General features: G+C 49.0%; 1 protein-coding gene across 1 annotated transcript in view; it reads left to right on the forward strand.

The window, feature by feature from the left end:
- The window catches only part of PPFIBP2 (PPFIB scaffold protein 2), a 113,690-nt gene that overhangs the window by 11,889 nt on the left and 75,511 nt on the right, over positions 1–26,290 (forward strand). Inside the window, exon 2 of the mRNA XM_007459834.1 lies at positions 8,229–8,443. Within this exon, the coding sequence (XP_007459896.1) occupies positions 8,229–8,443 (215 nt within the window). The remainder of the gene's footprint in view (positions 1–8,228; positions 8,444–26,290) is intronic.

Here is a 26,290-nt window from a genome sequence, read left to right on the forward strand (position 1 = left end):
GGCCTCTCACTGTTGTGGCCTCTCGCGTTGCGGAGCACAGGCTCCGGACGCGCAGGCTCAGTGGCCATGGCTCACGGGCCCAGCCGCTCTGCGGCCTGTGGGACCTTTCCAGACCGGGGCACGAGCCCGTGTACCCTGCATCGGCAGGCGGACTGTCAACCACTGCCCCACCAGGGAAGCCCTATTTCTACATTTTTAATGCTCATCCTTGCATTTTTTTAATGCTCAAAATGCTCAAAAAAATGCTCACGTTTTTAACATGCATCCTTAACACAAAGGCTAAAGATAAGTATCTTTATAGAATAATTCTGTCTTCCTCTTCAGTAATACCTGACTCTTAGAATGCTTTAATTCCCATCACTGCCCCATCTTCCACATTATTTTAGTTTTGTGTTCTGGTATCATCTTGATTTATAGACCCCCAAATATTGTGCTATTTATTTATTATTCACTGAACATTTATTTTTACGACATATCATAATGCATTATTTTACCTAATCCTTGTGAAACTTGTGAAAGATGAACAGTATTGCACCCCCCCTTTTTTAAAAAAATAAATTTATTTATTTATTTGTTTGTTCGTTTATTTTTGCCTGCATTGGGTCTTTGATGCTGCATGCCAGCTTTCTCTAGTTGTGGCCAGCACTCTTCACTGTGGTGCACGGGCTTAGGGCTTCTCATTGCAGTGGCTTCTCTTGTTGCGGAGCACAGGCTCTAGGCGTGCGGGCTTCAATAGTTGTGGCTTGCGGGCTCTAGAGCACAAGTTATGGTGCACGTGCTTAGCTGCTCCGCGGCATGTGGGATCTTCCTGGACCAGGGATTGAACCCGTGTCCCCTGCACTGGCAGGCGGATTCTTAACCACTGCACCACCAGGGAAGCCCCGCCACCCCCTTTTTACAGACAGGAAATTGAAGCATAGAGAGCTTAACTAGAAAGCATAATTAGGAAAAAATACAAGATCCATCAGATCTCAAAATCTAAGTTCTTTCATCATCCCATATTATATAAACTAGTCTTAGCTCTCAAAGGAAGGTGTTGAAACAAAGACCTTAGGTCTAAGTAGTTGTTAGAGAATGTACAGGACATATGGTCCAATGGTCTCCATTCTGGGTCTTCAGTGGAGGTGTCTGGTGGTGCCCAGGAGGCTGCAGATCTGTGTCTTGAGGGTGAAGCTGCAGTTCCTCTGGGATTCAAAGGCTCTGCCTGGGTAACAACTTGCTATAAATATTCTTGTCTCATGCATTGTGTCATACTGTGTACCCCTGAAGAGCTTCAAGAAGAAATAGAAAATAGTCCTGGAGGCCAGAAAGTCTGAGATCAAGGTGCCAACAGGGTTGATTTCTGGTGCGACCTCTCTTCCCAGCTTGTGGGCTATCTTCTTCTCACTGTGTTCTCACATGGCCTTTCTTCTGTTGGTTTTGGAAGAGTCTTGCAGAGAGGCAGCAGGTGGCTGCAGCTGACCCTGGGAAACAGACCCTGGCTGCAACCATTCTTGGGTGCTCCCCCCGCCCCCCCATATGTGTTTTTCATCCCGCTCCTTTTTTTTTTTTTGTGGTACACAGCCCCCCTGCCCCCGCCGCGGAGCACAGGCCCCGGACGCACAGTCTCAGCGGCCGTGGCCCATGGGCCCAGCCGCTCTGCGGCATGCGGGATCCTCCTGGACCGGGGCACGAACCCGCGTCCCCTGCGTCGGCAGGCGGACTCTCAACCACTGTGCCACCAGGGAAGCCCATCCCACTCCTTTTTGGTTGGTGCAGTTTTTCGTGCCTCATGAAGTAGATCCTTTAAAATCCCTTCAGGAATAGCCTGCCAGTAATAAATTGCACGAGTCATTATGTGGAAAATGACCTTATTTTAGTCTTAATCTTGAGTGGTAGTTTGTCTTGTACAGGTTACAGGTTGGTAGCTACCTGTAGGTATTATTTTGTGGTCATCGGGACTTTGCTGATGAGAAGTCTGTTGACTGTCTTTTATCTCTGGTTGCTTTTAAATTTCCTCTATCCTTGGTGTTCTTCAGTTTCACTGCGTCGTTTCTAGGATGGTTTTGTTTTGATGTATAGTTTTTGGGACTCAGTGTGTGTCTTTTAAACTGAGAAGACTCAAGATTTTGTTTGTGACAAATCCATAGCCATTTTCTCTTCGTTGCTTCTGCTTCACTCTATATACTTCCTTCCACTTTCCATTCCAGTAATTTTCTTATCTGTTATTTAACCTGTGCACTTAATTTCTCACTTGAATAATTGCATTCTTCGTTTTGGTTTCCAAGTGGTTCTTTTTCAAATTGTCCTGTTCTTTTCTCGCTCCTTCTTATTCTTTCATTAAAGTTTCTATTTCTCGGGCTTCCCTGGTGGCGCAGTGGTTGAGAGTCCGCCTGCCGATGCAGGGGACATGGGTTCGTTCCCCGGTCCGGGAAGATCCCACATGACGTGGAGCAGCTGGGCCCGTGAGCCATGGCCGCTGAGCCTGTGTGTCCGGAGCCTGTGCTCCGCAACGGGAGAGGCCACAGCAGTGAGAGGCCCACATACGGGGAAAAAAAAAAAGAAAGAAAGAAAGAAGAAACATCTCAAATAAACAACCTGACTTTACACCTAAAGCAATTAGAGAAAGAAGAACAAAAAACCCACAAAGTTAGCAGAAAGAAAGAAATCATAAAGATCAGATCAGAAATAGATGAAAAAGAAATGAAGGAAACGATGGCAAAGATCAATAAAACTAAAAGATGGTTCTTTGAGAAGACAAACAAAATTGAAAAATCATTAGCCAGACATCACGAAAAACAGGGAGACTCAAATGAATAGACTTAGAAATGAAAAAGAAGTAACAACTGACACTGCAGAAATACAAAAGATCATGAGAGATTACTATGTAAAATATATCATATATGTCCAAATGGATTCCCAAATAGACAAGTACTCATAATATTAATTTATTGATTAAGTTACTTGTATATTTATAAGCATGATGTAAAATAATTATGGATTTCTTCTCTCACTGGCACATTTTTTTTTTTTTTTTCTTGCGTTATGCGGGCCTCTCACTGCTGTGGCCTCCCCCGTTGCGGAGCACAGGCTCCGGACGCGCAGGCCCAGCGGCCATGGCTCACGGGCCCAGCCGCTCCGCGGCATGCGGGATCCTCCCGAAACGGGGCACGAACCCGCGTCCCCTGCATCGGCAGGCGGACTCCCAAGCACTGCGCCACCAGGGAAGCCCACTGGCACATTTTTAATAATAATTTTATTCAAGCGTTTTACATTTTTCTCCAACATACTGTGTTTATCATTATGAGAGCTGCTTGTTGAATAACTTTAGCATCCCAGAACAGTTGAAGAGCATGTGGGGATGTTGATAAAATGTAGAGATGGGGTCCGAGAGTCTGCATTTCCACCAAGCTCCCAGGTAATGCTAGTGCAGCTGACATGCACAGCACTTTTGATGTACAGAGTTTTAGAGCAGCGGTCCCCAGCCTTTTTGGCAGCAGGGACCGGTTCCGTGGAAGACAATTTTTCCGTGGATGGCGGCAGTGAGGAGGGGTGGGGGGGAGGTGTTGGTTCAGGCGGTAATGCGAGCGATGGGGAGCGGTGGGGAGCGGCAGATGAAGTTTCGCTCGCTCACCCGCCGCTCACCCCCTGCTGTGCAGCCCGGTTCCTAACAGGCCACGGACCAGTACTGGTCTGCGGCCTGGGGGTTCGGGACCCCCATTTTCAGGCCCATCATCTTCGCTTTTCAGTTGTCGTAAATACAGCACTTTAAAAATTCACATATGATGCTCTCAATAGATATTTCATCTTATGCCAGAGACCCCCCCATCTGCATGATAAAGGATCTTTATTTTTTATTTATTTATTTTTTCTTGCGTTATGCGGGCCTCTCACTGTTGTGGCCTCTCCCATTTGCGGAGCACAGGCTCCGGACGCGCAGGCTCAGCGGCCATGGCTCACGGGCCCAGCCGCTCCGCGGCATGTGGGATCCTCCCGAAACGGGGCACGAACCCGCGTCTCCTGCATCGGCAGGCGGACTCTCAAGCACTGCGCCACCAGGGAAGCCCCAGGATCTTTATTTTTTAACATCCACAAATAAAATACTTTATTTCTTTTTCAACAGATGGTGTTGGAACAATTGAATAGCCATAGTTAAAAAAAAAAAGAAAAAAGAAAAAAAGAACCTTGACCTAATCCTCATACTTTGTACAAAATCAACTCTGGATCAATCGTAAATCAAAATGCAAAATATGAAGCTACAAAGCATTTAGAATAAAGCATGGGAGAAAGTCTCTGTGACCTTGAGTAATACAAACGAGTGTAGATTAGAGGTAGACAGTAACAAATTTATTACAGTTTGGATGTGCAGGGCAAGGTACTAAACTCCTGTTCTACTTGCCAAGGAAGACGGGAAAGGCCCACAGTGGGCAGTGGAGAAGCAAGCGCGGCCCCTCGGGAGGGACGTTTCTTTTTACGCCGTGTTTCATTAAGTGTTTATTAGCCCTTGGGGGGCTTGTGATAATCTTAATTCAAGTTTCATTGCATAATAAAGCGACAGGGACATCCTGCTCTCAGCATGACAGCCAAGGGAACTCTACAGATCCACGCAAAAGTGAAACCGGAGAAAATAAGGTTTTAAAAAAAATGCAAACAGCCTTTCTCTGGAAATGATCCTGAGCCATTTCATTGAAGAAACATTTATTCCATAGAATCTACCAGAACTTGGTAAGAACTATGAGCGTCTGTGGTCTTTGAACCAAGGTGTGTGCCCTCTCTCCCCGCTCCGGCTCAGCAGGGCAGAAGCCCACCCCAGGCTGGGGGAGCCACACACACAGGGACCCCCGCTCCTGGCATCCAGCTGCTGGGCTACCTTCCCGGGAGGGCAGCATGTCAGCGTTTCTCATCCTGCCCCCCCCAGAGATCTGTGTTTGGGGCTAAACAGTGAGTGAATGTGGCTGAGAGGTGGGGGGGGGGGTCCCTTCTCCGGCTCAGACCCCCTCGTGGGACCAGACTGCACATTGGGCTCAGAGCACTGAGGATGCTGGTTCCCTGTTACCCTTGCTGTGGCTTGTGGCAGGTGGAGTGGTCCGTGCAGTAAAAGATCATTTTTTAGAAGTTTATCGTATATGTATATATTTCTAAATTGTTCAACATATATACTTTGTGTAAGTGAAGACAGGCTAAGTTATGCTGCAGTAACAAACAGTCCCAAAATGTCAGCAGCTTGAAACAGCTCATACAGGTTCCCCCCGGGTCTACTTAGAGCTCTGGTCCACATCATCTTCCCTTTGGAACACGGGCTGATTCAGTCCCCACCGTTGCCAGAGACCAGAGCAAGTGAAAGAGATAGGAGGAATTGTGCTCTGGTTCCTAAAGACTTTCTCCCAGAAGTGACACATATCACTTTTCATGTTTATTGCCCAGAGGAAGTCATGTGGCCGTGAGTAACTTCAAGGGGCAGAAGTGTTATCCTACTATGAGCTTAAGTGCAGGAGAACCAAAACCTTTCTGAATAACCCTGATTACTACTACACACATACTTAGTTGCTTTTGAAAGCGATCATTAAAAGGCTTTCAGTGAAATCTTGTATTTGCATTTTATGTTGTCTTACCTTCCCCTCACAATTACTGAATCTGTATTAAATTTTGGTTTTGGGTGCTTAAAATAAAGATTCTCAGGTTGTCCTTTCTAAACATCAAAATTTGATATTGATCAACGTTGATTTGCTAGTCAATGATTCCCACTTAGGCTGCACATTGGAATCACCTGAGGAGCTTTTTGTTATTCCAGGTCAGCCTCAGACCAATCAAATTAGAACCTCTGGAGGTTGGGACCCTGGCATCTGTAGTTTGTAAAACTCCCCAAGTGATTTCAGTCTGTATGTAAAGTTGAAGTCCCTTGTGTTAATCTATCTTCCCTAAAGAGTGCTTTGTGGTTCAAGATAAAGTAATTGAGAGATTGCCCCCAAAGAGAAACTTTATTCGGGCTTGAACGTGAGATGAGCTGCTGTTTTCTGAGATGTAATTTAGGGGTCAACACCTTGCCTTATGTTATCGTCTCTTTTGTATTGTTTTGTTAAACCCAGGTATGAAGGCATGCATTTTCTTATTTGTTGCATCTGATAGTCCTATTTTGATGTGTTTTCCTCTGTGATTGTAGTTTTTCCATAGGAACTGATAATCTCTAGGGAATGTGTGTGGAGTATGGAACTGAGTCTTCTGGGTGATTGGTTTTTTGTTGTTGTTATTTCGGTCGCACCACGAGGTTTGTGGGATCTTAGTTCCCCGACCTGGAATCGAACCCAGGTCACCACAGTGAAAGCTCTGAGTCCTAACCACTGGACCACCAGGGAATTCCCTGGGTGATTGTTGCCTTTGCTAATGCTGGCCCTTAGGAGTTTCACCATTCTGGACCATTTTCTGAGCCTGTGTGTTGATGAAACTGCAAAGAAATAGAAATTAAAGCCTTTTACGTGTGTATACATATGGAAAAATAGACACAGATACACATGTACTTATACACATTTACACACATACGTAATACTTGAATAGTAAAGAAGAATCCCAAGGATTTAGGGCAGGGAGGGGGCCCACAGAATGGAAGGAACTTGTCCAAGGCCACAGAGTGTTTAAAGTGAATGAAAATCTCAGTCTTCCCACCTACTCCGGGCCTGACTTATCCTCCATTTATCTGTGTGTGTGTGTGTGTGTGTGTGTGTGTGTGTGTGTGTGTGTGTGTTGAAGTGTGTCCAGGATGCAGAGGGATTACTTAGCATTTGTTTGGAGATTGGGGGGCATTGCCCTGCTTCTGTTCATTTTCTTTCCTGAAGTTGTTGGCTGTGGCCTCTCCTAGTCAACTCCAAATTGTATTTGCAGGAGCCAGAAAGTGCTGAGCACACATCAGAGTGTGGGTAATAGGGCCGTTTCCTAGTTCCCCAGAGCCCCTGGACTTGTTTGTGGATTGTGATCCGCGATTCCCTCTATCCTGCCCTTTCAGAAAGCAAACCGGCAATCAAATAGTAATTGTTTCCTTCTGTGTGGATTTCTCATTCCAAAGACTGCCATGGCAAGTAGGAAGTTGGCTTTTAAAAGAGTAGAGGAACCTGGAATTAGACGACGTCAGGCCTGCAGTGTAACCGTGGATGTGGTAGCCCTACAGCCCACATTTTCCAGCAAGAGTCCTGACTTCAAATATTTTATTCTGTTGGTTTTATAAACAATCTAAATGCCCTAGAAATTCCACTATGAACCATATTTTCTAAAGTGTTTCTTACTGATGAAAGAAGCACAGGAATCCTTTGTTAGACTCTGTTGCCCCAGTTTTGGTTTGAAAAATATATCACTGTACATATTATGCAAAGAAGACTTTTGTTTTGTTTTTTTAATGGTGGGGTTTAGAAAGGCAAAAACAGTCCTATTTGGGACATACCAATTTAGAAAAAGACCCAGTATCCCATATCTCTGGGGAAATCCAGGTATTCTTCCTCTTAGCTATTCATCCAAGCATATGTACAGACATTCAGTCCAGTTCCCCCTCACCATCTACTGGTCAGGGGGCATGATAACTATGTTAGCTAACTATGACAGGGGCTCTGCCCTCAGAGACTTCACAGCCCATAAAGGGAGATGAGATATGGATACACACAGTAATAAACACAAGTCAAAAGTGAGAGTATGTCAGAGGGTATAGAATCTCCCAACTGGGAAGATCTAGAAAGATTTCGATTCACTCAACCTCACCAGACCCCACACAGCATCCCTTCCTCTGCATCCTGTTGATCAGAGCGAGTCACTAGACCAGCCCAGAGTCAGCATCCACCTCAGGATGAGGGGAGTAGAATGCCCACACCAGGATGAGATGGATTTTTGGTGGCCATCTGTGCAGTCTACCACATTAACGTAAAAGAGGACACATTTATTAATATCAGAGCTGAAGACTGGCATCTCACCATTTTAGCGCACATGTCCTTGGTCACGGGTGAGGTCTAGCTGTGCTTTCCCAGTTGTCTGAAGGTGTGAGCTTCCCTAAGCCAGTCCCAATGGGCACAGTCATGTGCCTCTCTCATGCCCAAGCCAGGATGAAAGGTGATTTCTGCAGAGTTCACTTTGTGAGTGATTCTGCTGAGGCAGAAGTGGTTCCTCTAGGCTTCTTATCCATCCCTTTCCTCTCCCCTTTCACTAACTTTGCTGTTTATCAGCCCTTGGCGTCCACCCTTCTCACCAAGGTTCCCGCCTCTCTCTTGTTCCAGGCACTAACATGGAGGTAGATATTAGCGATGGTACCTGTGAGCCTGGACTGGCCTCCGCGGCTTCCTACATGAACCCCATCCCGTTGCTCCATCTCATCGAGGACTTGAGGCTGGCCCTGGAGATGCTGGAGCATTCTCAGGAGAGAGCAGCCCTCCTGAGCCAGATCCCAGGTCCCACAGCTGCCTACATAAAGGAGTGGTTCGAGGAGAGCTTGGTGAGTAGGCCCGTGGCCTGGGTGGGGAACATGGTTACGGAGCCCCTGGCATGCCACCACCAACTGGGGCTGTTACTTCATCTGTGCACTGTCCAGTCTTCTCTTGCTTCCTGTCCAGATTTGGCCAACCCCCAGTGGGTGGTGGTCCTTCCCAGCAGAAGGGTAGGGCCTGGTCAAGCAGCTTAAGCTCCACAGTGAGCCTGCCTGGGCCCTCCCGTTGTTCTCCTGAGAAGGGGAAATCCAGGGCCAGAGAAGAGCGAACATGGAAGGTGTTTCCCCCCAGATAGTACATGCACTATTTGCTGTGTTATAATCCCTAGCTGGGGTCTCTATTTTCAGCTGAACCCACCATGCCCCTCGTTTCTTACAACAAACTAGAACCTTGTTGCCTCATCCATCCCTTTATTGCTGCCCCTACTCTTCAGGCCACCTTGCCCTAGAAGTCCTCCCTGCCCCTAGAGTGGAATGCAGGTTTTCTGACTCTCCTTCTGCCCTCTCTAGATCAATCCTGCACACCTGCTGGTCTCTAAGGAAGCAGATGAGTAACCAAAGCTGTAAATTTTTGGCTTTTGTTACCCATCTCCTTCCCTGTGGAGAGCAGCCAGTCAGCTTTAAAAGACGAGTAATATCTGAGGGCTTCCCTGGTGGCGCAGTGGTTGAGAGTCCGCCTGCCGATGCAGGGGACGCGGGGTCGTGCCCCGGTCCGGGAAGATCCCACATGCCGCGGAGCGGCTGGGTCCGTGAGCCATGGCCGCTGAGCCTGCGCGTCCGGAGCCCATGCTCCGCAACGGGAGAGGCCACAACAGTGAGAGGCCCGCGCACCGAAAAAAAAAAAAAAAAAAAAAAAAAAAAGGACGAGTAATATCTGGGAACGGGTAAGGCAAGGAACTAGTCCATGCTGGAAATGATCTGGATTTGCATCCAGTCCAGGGCTGGGCAGCCAGAGGGAGCATGTGATTATTACCTAAGCTGAGCCTGAGGATGAAAGCTGGGATGCAGTCTTCTAAAGCTAGAGTCCTGTGGATCTGATTCAAAATTGGAAAGTATGCACAGAGATAGGATGACAGGAACAGGACCACTAAATTGGGAGGGGCAGGTTGATGTTGAAAACCACAGACGAAGGAGGTTGAGATCCTCTTTTCTGGAGGCCAAGTCATTTGTGATTAGACAGGTTATATCCCAGATGTCCTAGCTACTCCTGTTCAGGAGTCTGTCAATACAGTCTTATCCCCATGCCTTCCTCTGAACACCGAAGAATTCTTTATTATACTCATTTTATGTGTTGTTCAACATTTTCATTACATAGGTTGTCTGCCTGGAGTTCTGTAGCATACCCATAGGTAGGGGGAATAACGGCCTTCCAAAGATGTCTACATCCTAATGGCCAGAACCTGTGAATAAGTTACTATATGTGGCAAAGGGGAAGGAAGCAGGTGGAATTAAGGTTGCTAATCAGTTGAGTTTAAAATAGGGAGAGCAGCCTGGATTATCCAGGTGAGCCCAGTGTAATCACTGGCGTCCTTATAAGTGGAAGGGGCGGCAGAAGAGTCAGTGTCTGATGGATGTGGTGGGGGAAGGAGTCGCCCGTCACTGCTGCTGGCTTTGAAGGCGGGAGGGCCAAGAACCGAAGAATGCAGGCAGCTGCCGGGAGCTGGAAAACTGGGCTCTCCCCTGGAGCCTCCAGAAGGGAGAGCAGCCCTGCCAACAGCTTGATTTTAGCCCAGTGAGATTCATTTCAGACTTCTGACCTCCAGATCTATAAGGTAATGACTTTGTGTTTTTGCAAGTCACTAAGCTTGTGGTAATTCGTTACAGTAGCAACCGATAATGCCCAGAGAGGAAGGTGAAGGTTGCTGGATGGGTCTCGGGTAGGCCTGATACAGGTCAGGTTCGCAAGCTGGCTCCTCATTCCTCCCCCACATGAAGGCGGTTCTTGGTGGTCCTCTCAGACTTGTGCCGATAATGGGACAGAAGTCCCCACCTGCTTCTCCGCTCACTCTTTTAACCAGATTGGGAGTGGCTGGGGGATGGCTTCGGTAGTTTAGTTCTCTTTCCCACAGCAGAAGGGTCCCCCTTTCCTTCGCTAGAGAGGAACTCTCTGGCTGTTCCCGTACTTGCAGCTTTATGATGTTGATCCTGACTTCTCCCCTGTCATGTCTCACCATCTTCTGCCCACCTCTCTTTGCAGCTGCGGCTTTCCAGCTCACTTTACACCTGGTACGGGCGCCCATCCCTCCCTGCAGTCCTGCTAAGTACTACTGACTCAGGCTGTAGTGTTTACAGAAAATTTTATGAAGCTTCAACAAGAAAATGATAGGTCCATAATTCCTCAGTCTGAAACCCTTGGGTCCCCATGCATTTTAGAACTCAGAGCTTATTAAACTTTAGAAAGGTGAGACAGTGCATGTGTACTGTACAGTATGTACCATCTCTAGCAGATACAGGGCAGGAAACGTGAACATTTCTTCAGCAAAACTTGTGAACATCTGCATGAAGTGGGATAAAGAAAGACTACAAATACATAATTTACAGTGACTATTTTTACCTTGTATAGATGTGCCTGAATTTATGGAACCATTTCTCTAATGTTGAATTGAAATTATTTTTAATCTTTCACTAATGATATGGCACCGCTGCACAGACTGTCTAGAAGTATTTGTCGTTATATCGAAATATTTTCCGATAGAATCGTGAAAGTAGAATAATAGAGTTAAAGTAGGGTTAACAGACAAAATACAGAATGCTCAGTTAAGTTGGAATTTTAGATAAACAATGAATTTTTATTAAGTATGTTTCATACAGTTTGCTAAGTCTGGCAACTCTGATCAAAGATATTAATCTTTAAGCCTTGTGACACATTTTTCCAAACCACTTTTCAGAAAGATTTTACTCATTTATATTTTCATTGGCAGGGTTTGAGGTATATCCTGATCAACAAGCACTAAGATTGAAAAAATAGCTTTACTAATTTCATAGGAAAAATGGCTTCATTTTATCTTTGCATTTCTTTGTTTAGTAGGAAGGCTAAATTTTTTTTATTAGCTTATTAATATTCTGTACTGTCTCCAAACTTTTGATCTTTTACCCCAATATGAAAAAAAATCCTTCTCCAAATATACATATTCATATATGGAGAATTGTCCTAATATATGTAAATTATAAAACATAGTCCCAGATAGAAAATCCTTTTTAAAGGACAGGTTAAGGAAATAGCTCCTAGAGACTTCCCTGGCAGTCCAGTGGTTAAGACTTCACCTTCCAGTGCGTGGGGTGCGGGTTCGATCCCTGGTCTGGAAGCTAAGATCCCACATGCCTGGTAGCCAAAAAACAAAACATAAAAACAGAAGCAATATTGTAATGAATTCAATGAAGACTTTAAAAATGGTCCACATCAAAAAAAAAACATTAAAAAAGAAAATAGCTCGAATATTTTCTTCACACACCTCCTCCCCCCACCCCCAGAGATCACCTTGAGTCCCTTGGGTGTGCCTGCCCTAGTCTGGTCTGTTAATATCTCGTGTTCTCTCACCCCCACCCCTATTAGGATTTTAGTGTTTTTCTTATGTTAAAATGACTTTTTACTCGCCCTTTGCTTTGTGGCATTTCTTTTCCTCACTTTGTTTTAAAACGTTGTTTATTTATGGTGGTTTTTTGAGGCAAAGACTTTAAAAGGATTGTAACTAATTTTATCAGTCTTTCCTGTTAGAATTTCTTCTTTTCTTTCTAGAAGGGCCCTGCCTGACCTCTGATCAAATAATATTCACCTGTATTCCCTCTCCAGTTGGTTTATAGTTTGATTTGTATCTCATGGTTTACTTGAATTCATCTTCAATCTTTTTAGTGTGTGGTATGAAGTATGGATCTAACTTCTATAATTTACAAAAAGAGATTCTTAAAAAATATTTTTGATTCCAAAGTAGTCGATGTGGTGGTTGGTTTTTGCAAGATGCCTTGCAGAAAACAGCTTGCATTCAGATTTGCAGATCTGTTTTGGGGGCTATTTACAGTGGTTGCGGGAATGCTTGCCTTGGAGAGATTTTTCTAAAAGTTGTTGCATTCATAAAACTTTTGGAGTAGTTATGGCCATCAGCAACCTATGAATGGTGTACTTTTAGGGAGGTCAGAAGTTCATATAAACATTCCAAGATACCAGGGCTGGATGTTTAAGGTTTTGATTCTAGACAGAGACCACCTGTGTGTATTTTAGGTCTCAGCGACCTAAAGTCATTTTACAAGGCACACACATTCCATAGCTGGTCTTATCTGTGTGGAGATAGAATCCAAGGCGGTGAAGAAACCCACTGCTTCTCTTTAGATTGGTTTTAGATTGCCTTAGGTTGGTACTTTTAGTTAGGAGATGTTGCTGTACAAATTGTGGTCTGTGGACCAGCAGTTTTGGCATCACTTGATAGCTTGCCTTCAAGAAAAAAGTTAGAATTTGCCCCATCCACTGAACCATTTCCAGGTGATTCGTATTCACATTAAAGTTTGAAGCACTGCTTTAAAACCAGAGACTCGCTTGAATTATTACCAAAAAAAAAAAATCCCAGGTGACTTAAACTTGGAGCTAACAAGGTAGCTCGAGGGCTCAGGCAGGCAGTCCTGTGCCTTCTCGTTTCTAATTCATGGTATCTGTACGTCCCTTGGGTGTTTGTGCTGTTCTCTTTCGTCGTAAACCTCAGTTACTGCTTTGTCATATGCTGGCCTGGCGTGATCCAACCCTGCCTTATGACACCTGTCAGTTGGGATTCTTTCTCAGAAAGTAGCATAAACAGTAAGGAGTTTTAAATGTCACTAACGAGATGTCCAGAGGATGGGCAGTCCCAGGGTTAAATCAGTGACTCTGGGATGACCTCAAGGCTCCAGCTTATCTTTCTCCCCACCATCCTCAGGGTGTTGGTTCTTCCTCAGGTGTGTCCCCTAACAGTTGCAAGAAGGCTACTGCAGCTCCGGGTAGCCTGTCCTCACACACACACAGCTGTGTCCAGAGGTAGAATATGTCCTCTTTTTATAAAACTGGGCAAGATTTCTCTGAAACCCCCCAGCTTCTCATATGGTCCCAGTGGTCAGGGTTTGTTCGCATGTGCACACCCTAGCTGCCAGGGAGGCTGGGGAACCCGTGTTGGTGCTTTCACTGATCATAGTGGAAGGGGGGGGCGTCTGTCGGGAAGGAACCATGATGGAGGGGGGGAAATAAATGTCCCTTAGGAAGACCGCTCAGGGCGACTGTCACATGTCCTTTAGGTGTGATTTTATTCTGGTTGACTGACAAGTTCTTATTTTCTGTGTGTGTGTGTGTGTGTGTGTGTGTGTGTGTGGGTTAACCCCTGAAGGAAAGAATCTCACTGACTTATAATTTTTGAGCCAAGCCCTCCAGGTCTATGAAGAAATGTTAATTGCCAAAGAAATAGAAATTCAAGATTTTCATTTATGCTCAGCTGTGGTTGGTTTTGCAAGATGCATTGCAGAAAACAGCTTGCATTTAGATTTGCAGATCTGTTTCGGGGTCTGTTTACAATGGTTGGGGGAATGCTTGCCTTGGAGACATTTTTCTAAAGGTTGTTGCACTGGATTAGCTGCCCTTGGGTCAGGTCTCCACCCAAGGGCCAATAATTAGCTGGGGTGAGAGGGTAGGAATCGTGGTCTCCTGTTACTGTTCAACAGTAACTGTAACTGGGATATTCAGTCACAGATACTGGCAGCTGTAGCACACAGAAATAGGGGCTGCTGAAGAGCCCGCAGTGGATGTGGGCAAGCAGCTGGTGGCTCGAGCACATAGTGGACTAGTCCTGGGCCCCCGCCCTTATGTCTTGAACGGTGAGGGAGCTGTGGTCCTAGTGCACGGTGGTCAGAAAGCCCGTGTGTGGGCAGCTGTTTCTTTACAGTGGGGCTGGTTCCTCCTTGCTGGGTGCTGGCAGGGCTGAACACAGGTTGGCTGGCAGCAGCAGGGATTCTCAGCCTGGGAATAATTACAAACAAGTCAGGCTCATCCTAAAGACAAGTATCCATGGAACAGAACTGCCCAGGATTCAGTGGTGCTAGGTGTTGGGCACGTTTCCAGGGCTTTGGGGCCTAAAACAGGGTCCTCCCTTCCTTGGCCCCGAGTAGAATGAGGAAAGGTGGGCTTCAGGCCTGGAAGGGTATGTGCGGGGCTCTCTAAGCTGGGGTCCCTCTGGGACTTCAATGAAGAAAGGAACAAAGGGCCTGGATTCCCCTGCTCCAGGAGGAGAGCCGTTACCCAACCAGGTCTGTTTGCCTGATGCCCAGCAGGCCAAATGCTGAGACGCTGTGGTTTACAGCCAAGAGTTTATTCATAAGGCAGCCAAGTGAGAAGACAGATCTGCCTCGCTGAAGGCGAGGGGGTTGGAGTGTTTATGGGATAAGAGGGTGGTCTTAGGGGAGAGGTGATTGGAAGTAGGGAAAATGAGCAAATCGGTATTCTGCGCAGGTTCATCTGGGTTAATGCTTCTGCATATTCCAGATGGAGGTCCTTAGCATCATCTGAGGGTGGGGTTTTCCAGTCCTTTGATGTCAAAAGGCCATTCGTTAGACATGTGCGCAGGCCCAGTTTTAGGGTGGTGCCGTCCAGTCCCTGGCCGGCTCACACTGGGCGGGAGCTGACTCCAAGCTCCTGTAAAACAGCTGGGCTGCATGAAGCTGGGATGGTATGCAATTAAAGGGAGGAAAACAAACAAACAAGTGAACTTAATGAAGGCAATTTACAAGCAAAGGGGTTTTAGCAAGCTGCTCCCTTATCTGTTCTATAAGACAAGTTCAATCATTTCTATTATCAGCTTCTGTTAACTCTATGGGGCACAGTTTCAGTATCTGAACTCTGGGCTTAGCGTCAGAAAGTTGGTGGAGTGCCAAGGCGCTTCGGATGGGGCTCTTGTATAGGAAAGGTTCTTGGAGACCCAGGCGAGCAGGAATCACGGAGCCTGGCCTGAAGAGAAGCATCAGTGAGGCTGTCCTGTGATAGCAGAAGAGTGTGATCCTCTTTCATGGTTGGCAGACGGGGCTGACCTCAGGGTCAGGACTCGTAGAGGATGAAGCTGAGGCCCAGGCTGGAAGGCTGCAGCATCTCTGCTGTGATGGGAATGGAGCTGAGTTCCAGAAAGGGGCCACCTTGTTCCTCTCCCTGCAGCTGCCTCCTAGGCCTGTGGTGACCTGGGGGATGAAGCCCTCAGGGAGAGTGGAGCCCGTAAAGGGCTGGTCAGCCAGCATCCAGTGGGCCCTGCAGGGCTGGGGAAACAGCCAGCTAGCGGGGGAAGCGGGCGGGTGACCCAGGTTCCTGGGAGATGCCCAAGTGATACCAGAGCCGGCAGGGTCTCCAGATGGAGCAGCTCCGGGGCCTTCTCTAATAGTCGGGCACACACACTCGTCATCTGCAAGGCATCAGTCTGTTCCACTGTTTCATTACTTCGGAGGTGGGTCAGGGAGATTTTTGGTGAAGACCTGAGGCTTCGGGGGCTGAAGGTGAAGTCTGAAGAAAGGCAGGTAAACCCAGCAGTGGCGGAGTGTGGGCACGTCAGGGTGGAGCCCGGGCTCCAGGGCCGGTGGGGGGGGCTTGGCAGAGATGCTCCAGAGGGGCTGTTCTCTGTGCCGCCTTCTGGAAACAGCGTTCCTGGAGTCGGTGTGGCCTCCCAGAGGGCCCATGCTCTCCTCAGCCAGGGTGCAGGTGTCCCGGTCAGCGTGCTTGGGCGGGTGGAGGGGAGCAAACCAGGGTGAGGTGGTGTGGGATGAGGCAAAAGGCCGGCTCTCTGCCACTCGCATGTGGCCACGGGTGAACCTCTCTTCCCTCCTCTGGGACTCAGTTTCCCTACTGGAAATGAGAGCTGGTCTGACAGTCCGTCTGCAGGATCCGGCCACACATTCCAGTCCTGCAGTTTAAAGGCTATAGAGCGGCCCCCTGGTAGCCACCAGCCCCTGCCTTCCTCAGTCTAGACGTTTAGGTTTGCAAAGTGGAGACAGGTTAGGGAGCCCCTCTAGGCACAGCTGCCCCATGTTGGGGCTTGGCCGAGGCCATCATCTCTGGTCATCTCTGGAGCCGTGAAATGGGAGGCCCTGAATCGGCAGCTTCCTCTGGGCCTGGCTGTAAGGGAAGTAAGGCCCCTCTGGGGTGTGTGCTGACCTGTGTCAGTCTGTCCGTCAGATGTTCGCGTGCCCTCAGCTACCTTCTTAACCAGTCTCTCCAGAAACAAAAAGACCAGCCCAGGAGGGTGCACGGCCACCCCTGTCGTCAGCGCAGCCGCCGTGTCACAGATGGCGGCTCCTTCAGCTCCCGGCCCCCCGACGTTCCCGCCAGGTTCAGCCTGCAGTCTTTCATTCCGGCCAGAGAAGCAAATCTGCTCACCGTATTAAAAAGCCAGAGGAGTTACAAAAAAAAAAAAAAAAAATTGGGGAGAAGCTGTTTTACGAATTATAAACCGTGAGCTTGAGTTTCTTGTGCCCTGCGATTCGTCTCTGCTCTCTGCTCAGGGCCAGGAGCAAGAGATGGGTGGGGTATTTATGTGGCAAACATGTTCACTTTGAAAAGTCACAGACGGGAGTTTTATAGGAAAATCTTGGCTTTCTGGATGTTAGAAAAGGGGAAATTTGGTGATTGTTTTTCAAAAAAAAAAAAAAAAAGCCTATGTGAGCCAATTTCCAGTGCATGTTTCTTGCCCTCCCCACTATAGGTGTGAACTTGAGAGCTCGAGAGTTGTAGGTGTCAGCGCTCTCTTTCCTGTGCTTCTCTCCCAAGGGACTCCTGCTAGGCTGGTGTGCTGGTTGTGGGGAGGCTCTTTGTCCCTGTGCAATACTGGAAGAAGCCACTAGGTGGGAGTCAGGGACAAATGCTGGAAAGTCTAAAAGCCCAAGGAAGAAGGTATGGGCTTTATATGAGAAAATAGCTGCCTCCCCCGACCCCCTCCCAACGCTTAGAGGACATAAGTTCCTCTCATTAATGAAGCCGCTGGACAGTGTACCTGAGTCAGCTGGCAAAAAGAATTATTTTCCTTGAAACCCAGTGGACAAAGGGTAGGCCCGGGAGGCCTCCACTGTTTGTGGCGGGGGAAGGAGACCAGAGGGATGAGGGCCCGTCCTGGGAGCATAGACTTGACCTTCCATTGTCAAAGGCGAGAAGATCTGTCCAAACACCTTTTTTTTTTTTTTTTTTTTTTTTTTTTGTCATGCTTGTGGTGGTGGCTACATGACCGAATACATTCACCAAAACTCATCAAACTACATCCTTAAAGTTGTTCAGTTTTATGATTTAGTAAATTATACTTCAGTAAGTCTAACAAAAAAATTTAATAGTACAGGTGTTTGCTGCAGAGTTTAGATACCGATTTAATTTTTCAGATGATAATTCAGGTACAGAATTACTTTTTTTTTTTTTGCGGTACGCGGGCATCTCATTGTGGCCTCTCCCATTGCGGAGCACAGCCTCCGGACGCGCAGGCTCAGCGGCCATGGCTCGGGCCCAGCCACTCCGCGGCATGTGGGATCTTCCCAGACCGGGGCATGAACCCGTGTCTCCTGCATCAGCAGGCAGACTCTCAACCACTGCGCCGCCAGGGAAGCCCTCCAAACACATTTTAATTCCAGTGCCTTTTGCTGGTGCGCTATTTAATTAGGGTGGCCTCTCCATTTCCTGACCCTGCGTCTGTCAGGCCCTGCCCTAGAGAAGTCTCCTTTACCTTGGGGGATTTTGAATACGTTTTTTCCTGTCACAGCACCCCAGATTGGGGGCTTTCAGCCACTGCAAACTTAGCAGTTTTAATTTTCCTGGATTTTGGGTTTCAACCCCCCGTCCAAGTAAATTGTACCTTACTAAATTCCAGAGATCTGGCTTCTTTCAGACTTGACTTGAGACTGTTTCAGTCCCTCAGAACCAATGTTTATAAATGATCAAGAATGTGCAAACACTGGTAAAAGAGCAGATAAATCCTTCCCCGCTAAATTTCCTGCTTCAGGCCCAGGGGACGTGGTGGGCAATGTTGCCTGGTTAGCATGACCTGAGGTCTGAGCACGTGGACACCCCCCAACCCTCCGCCCGCAAAGAGGGCTTTTGCCAGCACAGCCCCGGGCCTCCTTTCCTTTCAGGCACCCGCTAGCAGGTAGGGAGGCTCCAGAGGAGTCACACTTCCAGGCAGACTGCTCAGTACGCTGGGCTCCAAGACCTTCCGAAAGTAGTCTCCTAACCTCTTACTCCTCAAATACGGTCCTGAGACCAGCAGGATAAGCATCCCTTGGAAGCTTGTTCGCAGTGCCCAGTCTCGGGCCCCATTCCTAACCTGCTGGGTCCGAATCTGCGTTTTCACAAGAAAGCCCTCTAGCCCTGGTGATTCACTAAAGATAGAGAAGCAGCATCCTCACCCCGGGGTCAGCAGTCTATGGCCTGTATTTGGCCTGCTGCCTATTTCTTATTCCCTGTGAGCTAAGCATAATTTTTGTTTTTCAATGACTGAGAAATCACAGGAAGACAATTTTGTGATGTGAACATGATATAAAACTTGAATCAGCGTTCACAAAAAAAGTGTTGCTGGAACACAGCTACCCTCACTGCTTTCCACATTGGCTGTGGCTGCTTTTGTGCTACAAATGGGAATCGACGGTCACAAACCATATGGCCCACAAAGCCTAAATCATTTGCCATCTGGCCCTTTACAGGCAGTGTGCTGCCCCTTCTGCTAACTCGTTTTGGAGGTGGGTCTTCGTGCTTGGACACCCTGGGGACCTGGGCTGCGGTGGCCAGGATGCCTGTTTCACAAGCAGGACTTGCTTGCCAGCCCCGAGGAGCAGTGTCCTCAGGCTAGCTCTTCCCCCTCCTCCCCTTCCTCTTCCAAGAGGCAGGCCCACGGTGCAGCGCACCTGTTGAAGGGTACAAGCCTGTCTGACTTACTAGGTCCGTCCTGACACCTGTCACCGTGGCCCAGAGGCCAAGGCTCAGTGCTGCGCTGGAGCTCAGAATGCCGGTGAGAGGTCAGCGGAATAGCACGTGACCCCTTCTTGGTCCACAGTTGTGCCCAGTTAGATGCTGCTGACTCCTGGCCGCTGGCAGGAGGAGGAAAATCTCAGGAATTCCATCCCCAGTCATTCCCACGCATACGTGGGATTCCGGCCAGATAAGTGACTTCCTTGGGTTCCCCTCCTGGACCCAGGGATAAGGAGGAGGGCAGTCTGTATGAGTTCCCCTGACCACTCTGGCCTCTTAGCTGTGCTTTTGCTCCCCAAATGCTCAGTTGCCTGCCCTTTGCCCTCAGCTGGCTGCCTCATGCTCCAGACAGTACTGAGTCGAGTCTGGTCGATGTGAGTTGCTTTTGGGAAGGCTCCGAAGGCCATAGGGTCACTGTAATGACTCCTATTGATGTACCCTATGTGGTTCCTGAGAACGTCTCTTTAGTGATGGATCCAGGGAGTCCCTGAGAGTCTCTGTACCCCACAGGGCAGTGCTATAGAAGTAGGACCACCCCCATCCTGCCTTAATAAGGGCAGCCTGAATCCTTCTGAGTAACTACTTAGACCAGATAGAACCCAGGCTTTCAATCTTTTGGGAGTCATGGATCATTTTGATGACCTGAGGAAAAGTGTTTCAGAGAAATAGTGATTTATACATACCAAATAGTGCTTTATATACATTTTATGAACGTACTTAAGGGCCTGTCTGATCCTCCGAAGCCTCTCTGTGGCCTACGGTGAGGAGCCCCTGGCTGGGATGGCCTTCTGAACGAGGGGCTGCAGCCATGGCTTTGCTTCTAGGCCTTTGGAGTGCTATTTTGTGGATTCTGAGTTCAAGTGCAGTATACTTAGGGGTTTCCAAAAAAAAAAAAGACTGAGGTAAGAATTGCTACTTGAGGATACCGTAAAAATATGTCAAGAATTTAGCTGCAGCTTGTCTGGATTCCCTCCCTCCCTCCTTTCCCTTTCTCCCCTCCTCACTCCCCACCCCCATTCATCACACATGAGTTGAGCTAATAGATGAAGCTGGCTCTGTCTTGTCTTCTCTGAGTCGAGCATCTTTACTCTGGGGAAACTCGTTTTCTCCACATAGAGTTTCAGGCTTATCTTTCCAGTCTCACCATTTGAGCCTCGCTCTTTCACGCGGAGAACGTTCAGGTTCTTACCGTGTACTAGGAATCGTGCTAGGCGTGGAGATCAGAGCCGTGAATCAGGGCTCACACATGTGCTCCCGTCTGGTGAAGTGGTCAGACGTGTAAACAGGTGTGGTTCAGTGCCGCAGGGCAGGTGGTGACACGGGGAGGGGGGTGGGTGGGTGCTTCCCCAGAGGCAGGTCGGAGTCAGCGAGGCTGAGAGGCAGCCATGTTGCTGCCTGGTCCCCTCTTTTTCCTCCTCTCATACCAGAACCGACCAGCGGACACTGATCGCCCCTCCAAGGGTGGGCAGACCTCTCCCCATACAGCCCCCAAATCAGCTGCCCTGCCTCTTCCTCCCCGGAGCCCCAGGAACACCTTTGTCACGTACCGTGCGGAAGTTCTTTACCCAGGGCAAGAAGTTGGTTTCAGTTGCCTTGGATGCTGGGCAGACGTGTGTGGACCAAATGAATTCTTCATTTGACTTTCCCAGGTTTTTAGACAGAAAAAAGTAAAATGGCCTACCCACCCCTGCAGCCTTAGAGACCTTGACTAACACATCCTATCCTAGTTCTGGGCAGGGAACCTTGGCGGGTGAGGCCTGGGCTTCACTCTGGAACTGGGCCAGAGGCCAGAAGAAGGCTCTAGAGCTCAGGGCATGGGCAGCTGAGCCTGCTTTTCCTTTCTGGCCTCTGATCTGGGAGTGTCTCCAGGAATTTACTCCTCCCCTCATGCCAGCTGCTGGCCACAGCCCTCCTCCTGCCGCCTCTGTGTTCTGTGTGGGCTGGGCCAGCCTGCCGGGGACTGTGTGTTTTCTGCCTTGTCCTCGGGCCCTGCTTCTGGGCTGTGCTGTGGACAGTGTAGATGCCGTGCTAAGCAGCATGCCAACACCCAGCAGAGCCCTCTCTTCAGGTGGGAGCTCCAGGAAACCCCCTGGTGACCCCCACGGGCGCCGGGAAGGCCCACGCAGTCACAAGATTTGTGTCTGCAAGTCATTTCGGGCAGCAGAGCTCAGAGTCCTTGCGTGTAACCACAGTTCCCATTGCACCCACATCAAAGACTGCTTTCATAACCAGTCATAGCCGAGGGCCACACGTTGAGGGCTGGGCAAGGGAGAAAAGCTGTTTTTAGGGGAGCTCTCAGGAGGTGGGAATGTGAGGAAGTGGGGGGCAGCCTGTGGGGAATGCTGGACAGACCACCCTGGCAAGCCAGCATGTGACCTGCCAGTAAGAAGGCAGATGCAGCTCCCTGTCTCCTCAGCCTGCTGCCTTCCCAAGGCTCCCACCCAGAGTGTTCCCTAGATCTCACGGACACACGTGAGGTGGCCTCACCTGGCTTGTGAAGCAGCTAGGCTGGGCTGGGGACAGCCAGCGAGGCAGGCACTTGACAGAAGCTCTGCCCCGTCTGTTCCCGTGCAGAATGCGGCCCCGGGGAGCCCTGTGGTGATGGCTGGCAGCAGAGGTCTCCCAGGCTGCAGCACCGGACGGTGCCCCCAGTGCCCAGGACAGCAAACCCCCAGCAGGGCCAAGAACCCAGACTGGAGCTGCTTCCAAATTTGTTCTTATTTGGAAACGACTGGCTTCCCTCAGGGCACAGCCCGACACCAGCCTGGAGGAAAAGGGGTGGGCGTGGGCTGCTGGGTAGGAGTCAGGCTGTGTGTGGGAACCAGCAATTCCTCCAAGAGCAGCGCTTATTTTTAGTCTTCTCCCCAGTCCCAAATAAACTGAGAACAGCTGGGAGCCTGTGGGTAAATGCAGAGTGGAGCTGAGACAGGAAACCGGGGTCTCTCCCTAATGAGTTCCAGCCACTCCAGAAGGGGGAAGCCAGACGAGGAATTTTCTTCAGGACTGTTTCCCTCTGGCAGGCTCTGGTATTATCACCAAAAAGAATGTTCCTCTGTGTGTGTGTGTGTGTGTGTCTGTGTGTGTGTGTTTACAATTCCTGGCCAAGTCTGTTTCCCCCACCTGCTTTCTGCTAGGTTCCCCTGCTCTGCAGGCTCTGTCCCAGAGCTGGTGCCTGTGTGTGTCCGGGGGGTGGGGTGGGAGGTGGATACAGGAGCAGCACGGTCTGGTCTGAGCCACTGTGTCTCTGAAACTGTTTAGGGAAAGGCTGCCGGACACAGGCCAGGGGACGTGGGGAAATTTGAACACAGCTTGACGTTACTGAGGGGGAGGGGGCAGAAGCAAGGAAGAGGAGAGAATTTGGTCTCTGGCTAGAAAAAGGGCTTTTTCAACCAAGGAATCTAACTGCTGACATGGGTACCCAGCATGGATGGGGACATTGATGTTTACAAGCATTTCGCGTGGCTGAAGAGGGTAAGTGACTAGCTGCTTTGTCTGGGTCTCCGTGGAGATGAGTGAGGGGAGAGACACTGTGTGTGTGTGTGTGTGTGTGTGTGTGTGTGTGTGTGCGCGCGCGCGCGTGTGCAGAGGGGGGAGGTGTTTGTCCGGCAAAGCCCTGTCGTGGCCAAGTTCTCCATGAGAATCTAATTATAGACACTAGGGGAGAAAACAGTCAGCTGTCTTTGTTTCTCCTCTGACATTCTAGTGAATGAGCCTCTGTGCAGAAAGGCAAGAATGAAGTGACGAGAGTTCGTTATTTTAACTTTAGCACGTGAACAGTTGGAGGCTCCAAACACCGCGACCACTTTTGGTGTGAGGGTGCGGAGGGGCCGCTGCCTTTCAAACACACTGGATTCAGAAGTTGTTGGGCTTCCCCTCTGCTCAGAAGTTACCTGGTGTGGAGATTAGTCAGTCTGCTGTCAGCCAAAAGAGCTGCTGCGTGGCGGGGGGCGAGGGGGGAGGCTCTCTGAAGTCCTCTTCTGCGTGTTTCTCAGAGGCCAGGGGCTGGCGTTGCGAGTCGTTCCTGCCGACTCTGTAGGGGTTGAGCGTGAGAGTGTGGGGTGAGTGCTGGGGGCTGGAGTAGCGTCCGCACTCACAGAACCCAGGTTCGCTCTTCTGTCACCATCTTTGAGCTGTCAAGGATGGGTATCCATCTGTTTTCACGCTGAGGCTGAATGTTTTCGGAGGCAGGAAGGGCAAAAGCAGCTGACAGATAAGAGATCTGACATTCTAACTGTAGAACAGGAGGGACAGGAAGCGTCCAGCTCGCAAGGTCCCCGGCCCCAGCGCCCCAACCCTGGGCCTGCTTTTGTGTGCGCCCTCTGCGCTTCTCACTCAGCAAACATTTATCAAGTTCTGGGCACTGGGTGTCCAGTGGTGAGTACGGAGTGGAACCAGTAGAACCACTGCTTGGGAGACGATGCCAGTTAAATAGGCCCAGGAAATAAGCCCAAAATTTACAAGTGGGTAAATACAGCCACAAGAAGAGGAACTGTTGGTAGCTCTCATCAAGGACTGTGACCGACTGAGAAGTAGTCAGGGGCCCTCTTGAGGAAGGGACACTTCACTGACAGCTGGAGGACAGCGAGGAGCGAGTCAGGCGGAAGGTGGGGTGAAGAGCACGTCAGAGCTCGGCGGTGGTTGGGAGCTGGCGGTGGGTTCCGGGTCTCACAGGACAGGGAAGGCCACAGTAAGCGGTGTGGGTGATGTCGTTTGTATAATGGGAGACCTGTAGCAGGGAAGTGTCATGAGATACGTCGGGGGATCTAATTCGTATTTTATGAAAGTTACTCTAGCTGTGATGTGGGGTATGGTAAGCTGTGTCCCGAAAAGTGAGGCAAATGAACCAAGTTAGAGAGCTCGAGGGCTTGTTGGGATCAACTAGTACAAACCCCTCATTTAAAAAAGCCCAAGGGGGGGCCTCTCTGGTGGCGCAGTGGTTGAGAGCCCGCCTGCCGATGCAGGGGACACGGGTTCGTGCCCCGGTCCGGGAAGATCCCACATGCCGCGGAGCGGCTGGGCCCGTGAGCCATGGCCGCTGAGCCTGCACGTCCGGAGCCTGTGCTCCGCAATGGGAGAGGCCGCGACAGTGAGAGGCCTGCGTACCGCAAAGAAAAAAAAAAAAAAAAAGCCCAAGAAAGGGTAGGAAGGAACCTCATGGCTATTAGTGTTATGGCTATAAATGGTGCAGCCTGACCTTGAACCCTGCTTTCTGTCTCCCAGTCCAGTTCTCTTTCCTCATTTCTATGGCCAAATAGGTAGAAAATTATGGGTTTGGAACCCAGCAGAAATCCTGTTTGTGCTCAGCCCCATCCCAGCTTTGGGATGGGGGGGCATTGCAGTCACCAGAGAGCATGCTGAGGTGACCAGACATTTTGGTAAAGGTTCACATCCATTGTCTTAAGAATTGAAAAAGCCTCATTGAAAAGGTTTTGGAGGAAATAGGTGAGAAGTACACTTCCCATCACTTATTCTTGATTTTCTTGTATCCAACTGAAGCTTTTTAACCAGGAGGTCTTACAGCCGCGATGTGCCTGGGATTATAGGTGCCATGTCCCAGCCACTGGGACAGATGTTGTACCTTTGTACCTTGTGCAGAAGTTCTGTCTGTGGAGGAATTAATTCTGCATGCGAGGCAATGTAAGAAGGTTCTTTCAGTCCTGAGACCCAGGCTGTGAGCTCTGACTCTTGGATGGTGGGAAGTCTGCTGGGCGAAGCTCTAAGTGAGGAGACTTCAAACCCCCTGGGAAAGACTCCTAGCAAAACATTTTTCTTCTACTTTTAAGGAGCATTAAAAAAAAAAAAAGCAAAGCACAAAGTATTGGACATGTCATAGGCAGTATAATCAGTATGTTTCCTATTCTCTACCTGAAACACAACTGCCAGATTCTTCAGATTCTTCTTTTTAAAATCCCCTTTAAAAAAAAAAAATCCCTTTTCATCCTTTGACCCTGATCGTAAGCCCCAGGATTTGCCCTTAGTCTGGACGAGAAAGCCGAGGCTTTTCTGCCCGCTTGGCTTTTAAGACTTTCCCCGCCGCCCCCCCCTCCACCAGGGAAGCTCTAAGACATTTTTTTAACCTGGCCTCAACTTACCTTTTTAGTTTCATCATTTATATCTGTTTATATCTGACGAGCTCCCACATGTAGTCCCTGCCTTTTCTGAGCTTCTAACTCCATGTCCCCCTCCTAATACCCACCCACTTCACCTGACTCCATCAGGGCTCTCCTCTTCCATCAGTCCTTTGCTGACTTCATCCCTGTATTGCATGCAGTGGACTCCAGCCTGGGTGCCCAGCACTTTCCATCTGCCTGTCTCACCCACCCCCTTCCCATGTGCTTCCTCAAGCTGGGGTGGCTTGGAGAGCAGGTTTCTCTTAGCCCAGGTTTTTGAAGGTGGAAACATGCTGTTTCTTTCATGTTCCCACACACACAGGGGGTGGTTCCAGCAGAAGAGGTGCCTGGATGAGGTGTGACCTGATAGGAGGTTGGGAGCCTTTGCCCTTGGACCAGTCCAAGAGGTCAATGCCTTGGAGCAAGACAGTCTTTGAATTTGGGGAGAGTAAGGGGAGAAGGCCCAAAGCTAGAGGGGAAGCATTTGGTGAGAAAAGAGACATTGTCTCGTGGCCTTTGGGGGACGGGATACTGCTACTGATTTAGCTAAGAACGTGCAGTTTGAAGTAAAGCCTGGGTTGGGCTCTTGGCTTTGCCACACTTACTAGCTATGTGATCTTAGGCATATTACCTCAAATCCTGGATTTCTCCATGTATAAAATAAGGAAGGTAATAGTGCCAGCCACATACAGGTTTTGTGAGGATCAAGTAAGATTATGTTAAATGCTTAGCAGAGTACCATGCTACTCTGGTAGGGGACATTCAGTAAAAGTTAACTGCTCTTGGCCATTACCAGGAAGGGGGATGTTGAAAGAGGAA

The sequence above is a fragment of the Lipotes vexillifer genome, unplaced genomic scaffold, assembly GCF_000442215.2.
Source record: "Lipotes vexillifer unplaced genomic scaffold, Lipotes_vexillifer_v1.1 scaffold61, whole genome shotgun sequence".
In the NCBI taxonomy this organism is placed as follows: domain Eukaryota; kingdom Metazoa; phylum Chordata; class Mammalia; order Artiodactyla; family Lipotidae; genus Lipotes; species Lipotes vexillifer.